General features: G+C 34.6%; 1 protein-coding gene across 3 annotated transcripts in view; it reads left to right on the forward strand.

The window, feature by feature from the left end:
- The window catches only part of NCAM2 (neural cell adhesion molecule 2), a 508,052-nt gene that overhangs the window by 455,815 nt on the left and 38,109 nt on the right, over positions 1–14,128 (forward strand). For all 3 annotated transcript variants that reach the window (XM_073231839.1, XM_037012663.2, XM_037012664.2), the window contains one exon: positions 8,493–8,673. In XM_073231839.1, coding sequence (XP_073087940.1) covers positions 8,493–8,673 — 181 coding nt within the window. The remainder of the gene's footprint in view (positions 1–8,492; positions 8,674–14,128) is intronic.

Below are 14,128 nucleotides of genomic sequence, written 5' to 3' on the forward strand. Positions count from 1 at the left end.
GTAGGGAGGGTGGAGCAGCTGATTGCGAGGCAAATGCAAAATTAAATTGACTATCCCCAAAGCCAATCAAGGGGTAGAGGAAAAGTATAGAATCTGATACCTAATATATAAAGAATGAAGGAGGAAGAAAAAGGAGGAGAAATAGAAAAGAACCTTTAGATTGTGTTTGTAACAGCATACTAAGTGAGTTAAGTTAAACTCTTAGATAGTAAGGAAAGTAACCTGGAACCTTTGGTAACCACGAATCTAAAGCCTGAAATGGCAATAAATACATACCTATCGATAATCACCCTAAATGTAAATGGACTGAATGCAACAATCAAAAGACATAGAGTCACTGAATGGATAAAAAAACAAGACCCATCTATATGCTGCTTACAAGAGACTCACCTCAAACTCAAAGACATGCACAGACTAAAAGTCAAGGGATGGAAAAAGATATTCCATGCAAACAATAGGGAGAAAAAAGCAGTTGTTGCAGTACTAGTTTCAGACAAAATAGGCTTCAAAACAAAGAAAGTAACAAGAGATAAAGAAGGACATTACATCATGATAAAGGGCTTAGTCCAACAAGAGGATATAACCATCATAAATATATATGCACCCAACACAAGAGCACCAGCATATGTGAAACTAATACTAACAGAACTAAAGGAGTAAATAGAATGCAATGCATTCATTTAAGTAGACTTAAACACACCATTCACTCCAAAGGACAGATCCACCAGACAGAAAATTAGTAAGGACACAGAGGCCTGAACAGCACACTAGAACAGATGGACCTAATAGACATCTATAGAACTCTACGCCCAAAAGCAACAAGATACACATTTACACATTCTTCTCAAGTGCACATGGAACATTCTCCAGAATAGACCATATACTAGGCCACAAAAAGAGCCTCAGTAAATTCAAAAAGATTGAAATCTTACCAACCAACTTTTCAGACCACAAAAGTATAAAACTAGAAATAAATTGTACCAAGAAAGCAAAAAGGCTCACAAACACATGGATGCTTAACAACACGCTTCTAAATAGTCAATGGATCAATGACTAAATAAAAATGGAGATCCAGCAATATATGGAAATAAATGACAACAACACAAAGCCCCAACTTCTGTGGGATGCAGCAAAAGCAGTCTTAAGAGGAAACTATATAGCAACCCAGGCATATTTAAAAGAACACAATGGAGGGTAGAACAAAAGAAGGAAGAACAAACCCAAATGAATAGTCTAATGTCACAGTTATCAAAATTGGAAAAAGAAGAACAAATGAGGCCTAAAGTCAGCAGAAGGAGGGACATAGTAAAGATCAGAAAAGAAATGAATAAAATTGAGAAGAATAAAACAATAGCAAAAATCAGTGAAACCAAGAGGTGGTTCTTTGAGAAAATAAATAAAATAGATAAGCCTCTAGCCAGACTTATTAAGAGAAAAAGAGAATCAACACACATCAACAGAATCAGAAATGAGAAAGGAAACATCACGACAGCCCCAACAGAAATACAAAGAATTATTAAAGACTACTATGAAAACCTATATGCTAACAAGCTGGAAAACCTAGAAGAAATGGACAAATTCCTAGAAAAATACAACCTTCCAAGACTGACCAAGGAAGAAACACAAAATCTAAACAAACCGATTACCAGCAAAGAAATTGAAGTGGTAATCAAAAACTACCCAAGAACAAACCCCTGGGCCAGATGTATTTAACTCAGAGTTTTATCAGACATACAGAGAAGATATAATACCCATTCTCCTTAAAGTTTTCCAAAAAATAGAAGAGGAGGGAATACTTCCAAACTCATTCTATGAAGCCAACATCACCCTAATACCAAAACCAGGCAAAGACCCCACCAAAAAAGGAAAATTACAGACCAATATCCCTAATGAACATAGATGCAAAAATACTCAATAAAATATTAGCAAACCGAATTCAAAAGTATATCAAAAGGATCATACACCACGTCCAAGTGGGATTCATCCCAGGGATGCAAGGATGGTACAACATTCGAAAATCCATCAACATCATCCACCACATCAACAAAAAGAAAGACAAAAACCACATGATCATCTCCATAGATGCTGAAAAAGCACTTGACAAAATTCAACATCCTTTCATGACAAAAACCCTCAGCAAAATAGGTATAGAGGGCAAGTACCTCAACATAATAAAGGCCATATATGATAAACCCACAGCCAACATCATACTGAAAGCTTTTCCTCTGAGATCGGAAACAAGACAGGGATGCCCACTCTCCCCACTGTTCTTCAACATAGTACTGGTGGTCCTAGCCATGGCAATTAGACAAAACAAAGAAATACAAGGAACGCAGATTGGTAAAGAAGAAGTGAAACTGTCACTATTTGCAGATGACATGATATTGTACATAAAAAACCCTAAGGACTCCACTCCAAAACTACTAGAACTGATATCGGAATACAGCAAAGTTGCAGGATACAAAATTAAGACACAGAAATTTGTGGCTTTCCTATACACTAACAATGAGCCAATAGAAAGAGAAATCAGGAAAACAATTTCATTCACAATTGCATCAAAAAGAATAAAATACCTAGGAATAAACCCAAGCAAAGGTGAAAGACCTATACCCTGAAAACTAAGACACTCTTAAGAGAAGTTAAAGAGGACACTAACAAATGGAAACTCATCCCATGCTCTTGGCTAGGAAGAATTAATATTGTCAAAATGGCCATCCTGCCCAAAACAATATACAGATTTGATGCAATCCCTATCAAATTCCCAACAACATTCTTCAACGAACTGGAACAAATAGTTCAAAAATTCATATGGAAACACCAAAGACCCCGAATAGCCAAAGCAATCCTGTGAAAGAAGAATAAAGTGGCGGGGATCTCACTCCCCAACTTCAAGCTCTACTACAAAGCCATAGTAATCAAGACAATTTGGTACTAGCACAAGAACAGAGCCACAGACCAGTGTAACAGATTAGAGACTCCAGACATTAATCCAAACATATATGGTCAATTAATATTTGATAAAGGAGCCATGGACATACAATGGGGAAATGACAGTCTCTTCAACAGATGGTGCTGGCAGAGCTGGACAGCTACATGTAAGAGAATGAAACTGAATCACTGTCTAACCCCATACACAAAAGTAAATTCGAAATGGATCAAAGACCTGACTGTAAGTCATGAAACCATAAAACTCTTAGAAAAATACATAGGCAAAAATCTCTTGGATGTGAACATTAGCGACTTCTTCATGAATATATCTCCCTGGGCAAGGAAAACAAACGCAAAAATGAACAAGTGGGACTATATCAAGCTGAAAAGCTTCTCTACAGCAAAGGACACCATCAATAGAACAAAAATGTACTCTACAGTATGGGAGAATATTTTTGTAAATGACAGATCTGATAAAGGCTTGACATCCAAAATATATAAAGTGCTCACACTCCTCAACAAACAAGAAGCAAATAATTCAATTAAAAAATGGGCAGAGGAGCTGAACAGACAGTTCTCCAAAGAAGAAATTCAGATAGCCAACAGACACATGAAAAGATGCTCCACATCGCTAGTTATCAGAGAAATGCAAATTAAAACCACAATGAGATATCACCTCACACCAGTAAGGATGGCCACCATCCAAAAGACAAACAACAACAAATGTTGGCGAGGTTGCGGAGAAAGGGGAACCCTCCTGCACTGCTGGTGGGAATGTAGATTAGTTCAACCATTGTAGAAAGCAATATGGACGTTCCTCAAAATGCTCAAAATAGACTTACCATTTGACCCAGGAATTCCACTTCTAGGAATTTACCCTAAGGATGCAGCACTCCAGTTTGAAAAAGACAAATGCACCCCTATGTTTATCGCAGCACTATTTATAATAGCCAAGAAATGGAAGCAACCTAAATGTCCATCAGTAGATGAATGGATAAAGAAGATGTGGTATATATACACAATGGAATATTATTCAGCCATAAGAAGACAACAAATCCTACCATTTGCAAGAGTATGGATGGAGCTAGAGGGTATTATGCTCAGTGAAATAAGCCAAGTGGAGAAAGATAAATACCAAATAATTTCACTCATCTGTGGAGTATAAGAACAAAAGAAATACTGAAGGAACAAAATAGCAGCAGAACCCAGGAATGGACTAACAGTTTACAAAGGGAAAGAGACTGGGGAGAATGGGAGGGTAGGGAGGGATAAGGGTGGAAAAGGAGAAAGGGGGTTTTAGGATTAGCATGTATAATGTGGGGGGTAGGGGTAAGAGGAGGGCTTTGCAACACAGAGAAGACAAGTAGTGATTCTACAACATCTTACTATGCTGATGGACAGTGACTGTAATGGGATTTGTAGAGGGGGACTTGGGGTTGGGGAGAGCCTAGTAAACATAATGTTCTCTTCCTGAGTAAACTACTAAGGTTTCATATTTCTTCCTCCAGTTTTTCCAGCAATTGCTGATCCTTCTAGCTTAGGGAACCATGCTGCACTATGTCAGCTCTGCAATGTGCTTCTTCCTGAAAGCAGGAAAAGAAAAAGAAGGAAATTTCCTTGAGCAAGAGAAACATGGGTTAAATAGTAATTTTATGAGAATTAGGAATCCTTTCTTCCAGAGGACATTCCAGTGAAAGCAGTCCCACATCATCTTCCCTGGTCCTGGGAATCGAGAAGGCCCCCTCCTGGATTTTATGCCCACTTTATGCCCATCTCACCAGTTCCCTAGGCACCTGGCTTACACCATCTCCTCCTGGGGCATAATGGAGTTGTGAAATTTGTTCCAGCATCTGGCCAGCCTATTCATTACAGTCAAAGAAGAGGACAAAACAGGATCTGTACAGTCCACATTACTAGTTTCAACGCTCAGGAAAGGGGAAATCCACCTCTTCCCAGAGAGTGGCTGGTCACAGTGTCAGGAGCCGCACCTGTGACTCCAGCACCTCGGAGAGCAGAACTCGGCGTGGCTCAGCACGGCTAGAGGGAACGTCCCCTCCACACTCTCCTTAGATCTCCCTGGACTCTAAGTAAACAATCACAGGTAAAACACACACACACACAAAAAAAATGTTAGTGGATTACTTCTTCTGATCGAAAGGAGTCAAGGAGACAAATAAGAAAAGTAAGAAAATCAAGACCTCTAATCTTTTCCCTGCACAGATGATAGCACATATTTCCCTATATACTGATATTATTATTTTAGATTGACTATTACAAAGTGCTCTTAATTGTCACATGGTCTTGCTATCTATTTTTCTGACAAAAGTGTTGCTTAAGAAAAGCTATATCAAAGCAAAATTATTATTTTTCTTTCAGCAGCTGCCCTTCAATATCTAATAGGCTTATTAATAATAACCTCATTCAACAAATCATCTCATTAAGTTACCTAGGGGAACGTTTTGCAACTAGATTATCTTAAATTGTTCCCTAGGCATTTGAATTCTGTAAATCAGACCCTGTACAAATGCATAATTGAGATTTTGATGTCTAGGGAAGTATTTGGTAACACCCACTTTAATTTTTTTCCTATTCCCTAGGAATAACAATTAGGGTATTAAAAAGCATCCTTGTCTAATGTTGAATGGAAGATGAAATTGATTTAATTTAGGAAAGATATTAAAACTCCCCTTTGGTTCCTTATGCCATCAGTCCAACTATCTAAAATGAAGGAAGGGGTTTTAAATTATCATAGCAAGAGCTTCATCAATTAAGAGTTAAATGATATATAATTCAGAAGATTTTCTGCATGTCTTGTGCTTGTCAGGAAGTTTCACCTCAAATGCTCGATTCCCAGAAATAGTATTTTTGAAGGATTACTGAATGACATGAAGTCTATCCATCACTCTGAAGAATAAATTGTATCCTGGGGTAATCCAGATTTCAGTTTTGGCTTATTTTCTGACTCTTTCACCCGTATCTCCACTCAGATACCAAGCGAAGCTCAGTTGTGGATTTCCACAGATATTCATTCTCACCAAGTACTTCATAGTTGCAGAGAACTTATTAAATTATTGGACCAAAAAGAGGGCTACAGGAGCAACTCTCCACTGCTCTGTGTGCATCCTTTGTCCTCATCTACCCCTGCAGCCTTTCCTGTGCTTCCCTCTCCTTCCTGAATCTGCGTGTATATGCACGACTTATACCCTATCAAATATTTGTGTTGTATTCATTTTATTGTGTCTATATATGTACATGTGTATCTACATACATTCATATTGTATCATGTATCATCTAAAATTACTTCTGAATGAAGATTTTTTTAAAGCTTACTTTTTTTGGTCAATACCTCTGAGTGTTTTTACACTGACTTAAAACAATAAGCCTACAGTGTCTGCTTTTACATCTCCTAGTGTTGTACATTTTCTGAGGATTTTCATCATTGCACTTATTTTTGTATCCAAACCTTTGTGAAAGAATCACACTTCCTTTTCTTTGACTAGGATAGGATGAGTGAAAAAAGAAAAAAATAAACTGGGGTTTATTATTTCAGAGTGGGTGATATCACTTCCCCAGAGGAGACCTTTCTTGCTCCTGGATTGGATTACATCTCCCTCGTACATGCTCCCAAAGCACCCTCTGATTTTTTAAAGAGCTTCCGTCATTCTTCCACATTGTTTTGTAAATTTCAAGATGAGCATATTGCATATGTCTTGTCCACTATTGTGTTAATATTTCTAGAACAACCTCATTACCCCATATAGGCTGAATGAAAAACTGATGAATGAATTGACTAAGAAAAGGGGTGTTGGGAAAATTGTGACTGTTTGATACAGCTGCCCTAAAAATTTCAAAAGTACTTTAGGTTCCTTTCTTAAGTTTACTTGTCATTTAGTGTCTTAGACAAGTTATAAGCATTCTGGCCCATACTATTCAGTTTTCCATGGCCTTTGCAGGACACCTTATAACACCTTGTATAATACTAGACAACAGTCTAAGAAATTAATCTATAAGTTTCAAAAATCAAGGGAAATGTCTCTTTTTATATGATAATTTTAAGTGTTCTACTTACAGGGTGCTAATATCTTCATGGCTATGTTAGAGGTGAAAGCATCTTCAGTTTTAGGTGAAATAACAAAATACACCTATCAATTCCTTCTAATAGAAATTCTCCATAACTAAGAATAATTAAGTAAGAAAAGAGCATAATAATATGATAGCAAAACTATAATGTCTGCTTGTCTCCTTTTGAAGGACATGTCATGTTTGTAATACAATCAATTTTTTAATGCAATTGTGTCCACAATATGATTTTAGAGAATAAATCCTCAATTTCCACTGTTAATTCAAAAAACAGTGAAATTCTTTACAGACAAAGAAACATTGTAAAATATTGACTAAACATATAGTAATACTGGGATAAACTTTGAGGTTAAAAAAGATTGATCTGTCTGTCTATCATTTATTATGTATCTATAGCTATGGCCAGGCACAATTTATTTATAGTTATACCTCTGGAGAATTGGGATTTGCAATTGAAGTGATAGATTATTAGAAACATGGATCCAGAGAAAATATCATTTCAATTCGTTGTTATGGAAATAGGTTCCTTAATAATAGTTGTCAGTTGTTAAGTGGTTGTGATTCCTAAGGCCCTGAAATAATAAAGTACTTGGTTTTCCCAATTGTTCCTTTCATAAAGTTGACAGAGGCTGCTGCTACCCTCATTTCTGTAATAATGAGAGAAACAAGGCAGAGAGGTCAAGGAACTTGCCTGCATTTAAATGGTTAACATTTACCATTTAACCATTAGAATAACTGAATGTTCACATTAAAGATGGCTTAATTCATAAATCTGTATAAATGTATTGTCCTGTGTTAATTGAAACCATAGTGTTCTCTTTTCAAATAAAGGGTAATTCAAATATCATGTGGTCCAAAATATTTAATTTAGAAAAAAGAATTAGAATTTATTTGTAGTATACTCAAGGATAGGATAACATTTTTAATTTTCTTATGATAATAACCAGTTTAACAGGTTATTCTCCTCTATGCTGTTTCATTATGAGCCTAAACATAGTAATAAGAAATGCTTGTGGTAATTTAAGTCCATTAAAAATCTAGACTTTATTTGCAAAATATCTTTTTTTCCCCACCTCAAACCTTAAATAGTAGTGTGGAAATTATTTTAATGGCAGTAAGCATTTTTTTCTATAAGTAATGTTTCATTTTTCATGTTCACATGAATGTTAATTATCAACAAAGTGGCCAAACAACAAACTGATACATGTGAAGTAAAAGTAAAATCATAATGGAGGTGAATTATCAATTGCTGAATTATCAAAAGTTAATTATGAAATCATCCCTCTTTGACTAATATAAAAGACATTATATTTATGTAGAAAAGACTTAGAAATAACTTTATTGATATGGCAACTCATTTATCCCTTCAAATAAGAAAATGTCCTTTTTTTAACTTTCTTCCATCTCAATATTAATGACATTTTTGAAAAATCACAACTTTAGTGTATGGCTATTTACAAAACGTATTTTTAATGCCTTTACAGAAAGATAAAGAAGACCAGTGGTTGGAGAAAAAAGTGCAGGGAAATAAGGATCACATTATTCTGGAGCATCTACAGTGGACAATGGGATATGAAGTTCAAATTACAGCTGCCAATAGATTGGGATATTCAGAACCTACAGTCTATGAGTTCAGCATGCCGCCAAAGCCCAACATTATTAAAGGTAAGAAAATGATATGCTTTCTTAGGTTGAAAATTTATATGACATCATCTTTTTCCAACCCCTCCGGATTTTTTCTTAATATTGAAATCATAATTTTATAGAAGGAAGTGTAAATTCTAGGTTCTAACCGTGATTCTGTGGCACCTCCCACTCCGGATTTCTCAGTCCGTCTCGCCATGGAGTATTGGTTAATTTGTACGTTCATTATGACAGCGTTAGTGGTTGAAGTGCTGAGGTAGAAGGAGCAGAGGGACAAAAGGTAAGTTGACTCTTCAAAATCAACATGAAAAACTTCTGTTGAGATTAGAAAAAACTTTTTCAAGAAAGACAACTCACTCACAAACGCACAGGGCTTCTGGCTAATGATGAGCCCTTCCGTGCCCGACCAGGTGAGTTGCTTTTGGAAAGAAAATCAGCCGCACAGTGAGGCAGAAAGAGCCACAGACGTAGCCCCGGAAAGAACTGTACTAGAGTCTCAACAAGGCTCCCAGCGTTGCAGGACCCTCCACGTCGGTATTCACAGTCCCCTAGTGGATACTGCCTGTGTTAGGTAACAGGGCCTGCATCATTACATACTAGTGAGATTATCAGAGTCAACAGGAAATATTAATTTTTTTTCAGATACTTGCTATAGAGAACAAGAAGCAAGAATGATCCTGGTTCATAGTCATATTTAGCTCTGTAAATGGTCAAATTGCTCATATTTTAACATTTAACTGTTCCTTCAGCTATCACATTTAATATTTAGTGGTAAATTTTATACGTACATGTATACACACACACACACATATATATACACATACATACACCCATATTCTCTTTATATATACATAGATGAGAGCAGCATATTCATAAGCATGGCTTACCTAAGTCATATTATAATAGGGTGTCAATATTGTTACAGAACATTTTAGAGTCTGGAAAAAAAAATTGGTCAATTCTGTCATGCTCTTTAACCCTCTCATAATTTCAAATTGATATTCATTATATTATGATTTTGTTATGTTATACATCAGTCTTTAAAAATTGAAAGCAGCTTTATACAATTAATATTTCTATCAAAAAGTAATTACTATTGCTTGTATGGTATAAAAGTAATGAATATCATGGATTTGAATTGCTAATAATAAATAATAGTGCTTCAAATTATTATTGGAAGTTAGGCAGTTGAGAGCATCTAGAAGTAACATGGATATTTTATACTGTAGTGTCATTTTTAGAAATTTAAAAAGTATTCTTGAATCTGAGCTGAACAAGGAAGGGTTATCCTCATTTACAAATATGACTTTGGGATGTTAAAGGATCTGTTCAAGATTGGAGCTACTTTATGTCATATGACAAATCCAATATCCTTATAAGATGGTACACCTAAGTAAGAGTGATTGAATGTTCTATCAAGTTCATTGCCCTGTGGGTTTGAAACATCAGTAAGTGCCTCTAGAATTATAATGTATTATTCTTGTAATTGTCTTCTATGCAGGTATCAGGAACATGATATAAATATGTTTCTTAATCTGAGTTGGAATCTTCAAAAGAGGACTACAACAGTGTACACCATTTTCATAAATCTTTATATTTTATATTTATAGAAAGCTCATATGTTTAGAGGAAATTATTTTTATCGAGATAAAAGTTAATATTTTATATAGTAGAAGGCAATATTTTAATAATATTTATAGATTAAAAACACAAGCTGTAAAAAAAATAGATTTCGGACAGGTTATTTTATGTTGTACTCCCAGAGTCCCTGATATTTTTATAAGAAATTGTTGTTAATAAAAATTAACAATGAGTATAGACAGAAAGGTAAATTAAAAAAGAGAACCTAAATAAAGGCATAAAATGAGCTAAGATATGCCAGGATGCATTTACTATAAAAACATTTTGTTTCTATTTTGGAGAGTCAGTTTGTGGACAGTATCTTAAAGGAAAATGAGCAGAGGTTTGGTTTATAGTTTCAGCTTTGCTCTTGTGACTTTATTTCTCTTAATATGCATGTCCTCATCTCTAAGCTGGTTTCTTCTAGTTCTACTATAAGATTCATCTGTTCATTCATTCCAATTATTTATTGGGGTCTTGCTTTGTGACAAGTACTAAGATAAATATAGAGGAATTATGTATGAAAAGTACAGAACTGGCCCATGCCCCGAAAGATTTTACAATCTAGTAAAGAAGAGACACATTAAACAAGAGTTGAAAGAAACACCAAATAATTGCACTGAGATGGGCTGGTGTGGTTTGCTGCCATGAGGGGGCCTGGCAAGGTTAGGGAAGGGTTTCCTTAGAAAGTGGTGTTCTAGAAGAAATTTACAGGAAGTAAATCTTCCAGAAAAATGTCATATATGGGAGAAGTCTTTGAGCGAATGAAATTGATTTGTAGTAGAAACTAGAAAAATCATGTCTGGAAGAGAACCTGGACGTATGTGAACAAAAATGAGGATAGAAAGGGATCCAAAACCAGACAATCCATGGTCTTCCAAAAACCACAAAAATAATTATAGAACTGATCCCCAAAGTAGTAAGAAGTTATATAAATAGGCAGACATTATAGACAGGTTAATCTTTCCCATAGAGGCAAAAGCAAGAGATGGGTAAACAAGAATGAAAAAAAGTGATGGCAGTAGGAAAAGAAAAGAATAAATAAATTGCAGACACATGGTAGATAAAGACTAACCACACCTGTCTAACAGATCAGATTCTGTAGATATTGATGACTTTTGAGTTTCTTGCTTAGGCAACTGGAGCACAGTTGATACCATTTCTCGGGAAAAAGAATCTCATAAGAGAGCAGGATTTGGAGAATGACGTTCAAACATAAGATCAGTTTTATATTCACTAGTTTGAAATGTCAAACAGTAGTTAGATATGTATGAATGAAGATGAGAAGATAGTCATGTTGGAAACACAGTTTGATCTTATCAGTCTCACTAAGTTAACAGTATTCGAAGCCTGGGTGAGGATAAAACCCCACAGCGAGTAAGCTCTAGGAAAAGGTGCTGATGTCTGTGGTACTCATAGATGTCTCCCAGATGCTTAGAAGGGTGATTGGCCCAGCACAGATGTTCAAGGAGTATTTCTTGAGTTACTGAAGGAGAACTGAGAAGTGAATCCTGAGGACACTCCTCCCGGAGACTAAGATATTGTAGAATTCCTGGATAAACGCAACTTTATATGTAATCTCTTGGAAGTTAAGATAGAATCATACTTCAAGAAGAAAATATGCAAATCACATTAGACATTTCAAATGCTGCTGACAGGTCAACAGAACTCAATAAAAAGAGATGTGAAGCATCCTTGTTACATACAGCTTGGCTGTCATGGTGAAGAGAGAAATTAGGTAGGAATCAAGTAAGGATTTATGTGAGGTTAGGAGATCTAGTCTTCATGTTTATTAAATTATTTTAAGAAGATTTTCTGTGAAGGTGAGCCCAGAAAAAAAAAAAGAAAAATAAAAAGAAGCAGTCAGTATTAGAAGGACCTTTATGATGAAAAAGACTTACAAAGTGTTTCACAGCTGATGAAACAGATAAAGCAGTCAAGGAGAAATCAGAAATACAGCTGTACAGACAAAGATATCTGAGAAGGTAGGAGATAGAATGCATTCCCTCTAAACTGTACAGCTAATACAAAACCGGAGTAGCCTTGTGGAAAAGGGGAACAAATAAAAGATTTATCTATAAAAAGGCACGAAATAATGTCTAGGTTACCGTGACTGAACCCACTGACTACTAAAGCCTCATAGAAAGCCACATTGAAGACTTCTTATTCCATTTAATAAGTTAATTTAGTTTTAATTTATTTTCGTATACCGTGCACTATAGACTGTCCAAATGAAGTCTATGGATATTTGAATAAAAAATCCCATTATTTATGTGCATTCAGTTATACTTAACTTTTTGTAAGCAGTGTACTAAATATAGAGTACATGTATTTGTTGAGCTGAAGAACTTTTTTAACAATATACTCACCTTACATTTAAATATAATATAGTCTATTGATAATAATGCCTTTTCTGTGTATATTAAAATTGTATGTTTATAAAATATGTTTTCAAAAAAATAATTTTGGTAAGAAAAATTATCAGTAAACATCTTACTGGATACCACATTTCTCCATAGTTTATGATTCTGATTTTAAAGAAGTATTTTGTGATTAATAGTATTTTCTTATTTTCACTTATGAAAGATATGTTTCTCTCAAAAGATATTTTTCTTGATTTACATAGAAATTGAGTGTGCAAAATCACAATCATATTCCTGTTTAGATTATTCATACAGCATAATTCCATCTCATTTTATAAACAATGAGAATACTGGGGAGTTATGACAAATTAATTATAAAAATGATTATAAAACTATGGAGCTAGAGGCTGATAAAGTACATTTTTTATTTGTTCAGTAATTTTAAAGACTAAAAATGCTACTAACAGTGGATTGAATATAGTCTAATGTTTTAAAACATCCTTGGAGATAAATAATTCATTTTGAAAAACATTTCCCACTAATTTTTTTTTAGATCATCTTTTTATATTATTTGTTTTAACCAAAGAAAGACCTTACTATCTTTTAGTAATTGCTTCCTTTCTCTACCCTTGTTACTATGAATTGAAGACATGTCTAACTTTCACATTGACTATCAGTACAGCTTCAGGACAAATAATTTCATTCCTGTATTATAAAATCCAATGGCAAAATAATTCTACCATCTGAAATCATGTTATGTATTACTTCCATGAGACTTCTTTAAATTTAAGACTAACAAAGAAATTATATAAATCACTCAAAAAATGTATCAGCAAAAATTTTCATAATCTTTTTTATTACACTTCTATTGTACTGTAGAGTAAAATATTTTGATGACATTCACTGTAGTAGTTTCAAGAAATACAAGTACGCCTAGGCATCTCCGAATAACTCAGCATGAACAGAAAGTACAACATTCAAGTGCTTGAAAACACCAAAGTGTTTTCTTAAGTTAAATTTGTTATCTTTTTAGAATATAAAGTAGAGAAATTCTAAAACAAGGATGAAGTTGATGTTCTATTAACTGGGGAGAACTTCATTTTAACTATCTAGGAGTTCTGGGAATCTCAAACCTAAGTGAAATATTACACCCAAAAAGATATTTATTTGGTTTAGTCCATAATGAAAAAGTAAGTCTATAAATTACTTTCCTGATCTTTGGTTCTCAAAATTATTTTAAAAGAGAGAGAATGACATATGTTCAGAGTGCCTATGTTCTTGCTTCTATTGTTGCAAATTTTCGTTGAGTGTGCAAAATCATAGTTTCATTGAGTGTGCAAAATCATGTGTTCCCTTTTAAAATACGTGCATATGCAAACATGCAATTTTCATTTACATTTCTTGGTAGTTTATTTATTATTAAAATTGTATGTTCATAAAATATGTTTTCTAATAAATAATTTTGGCAAGAAAAATTATCAGTAAACATTGCA

The sequence above is a fragment of the Manis javanica genome, chromosome 3 (genome assembly GCF_040802235.1).
Source record: "Manis javanica isolate MJ-LG chromosome 3, MJ_LKY, whole genome shotgun sequence".
NCBI classification, from domain to species: Eukaryota; Metazoa; Chordata; class Mammalia; order Pholidota; family Manidae; genus Manis; species Manis javanica.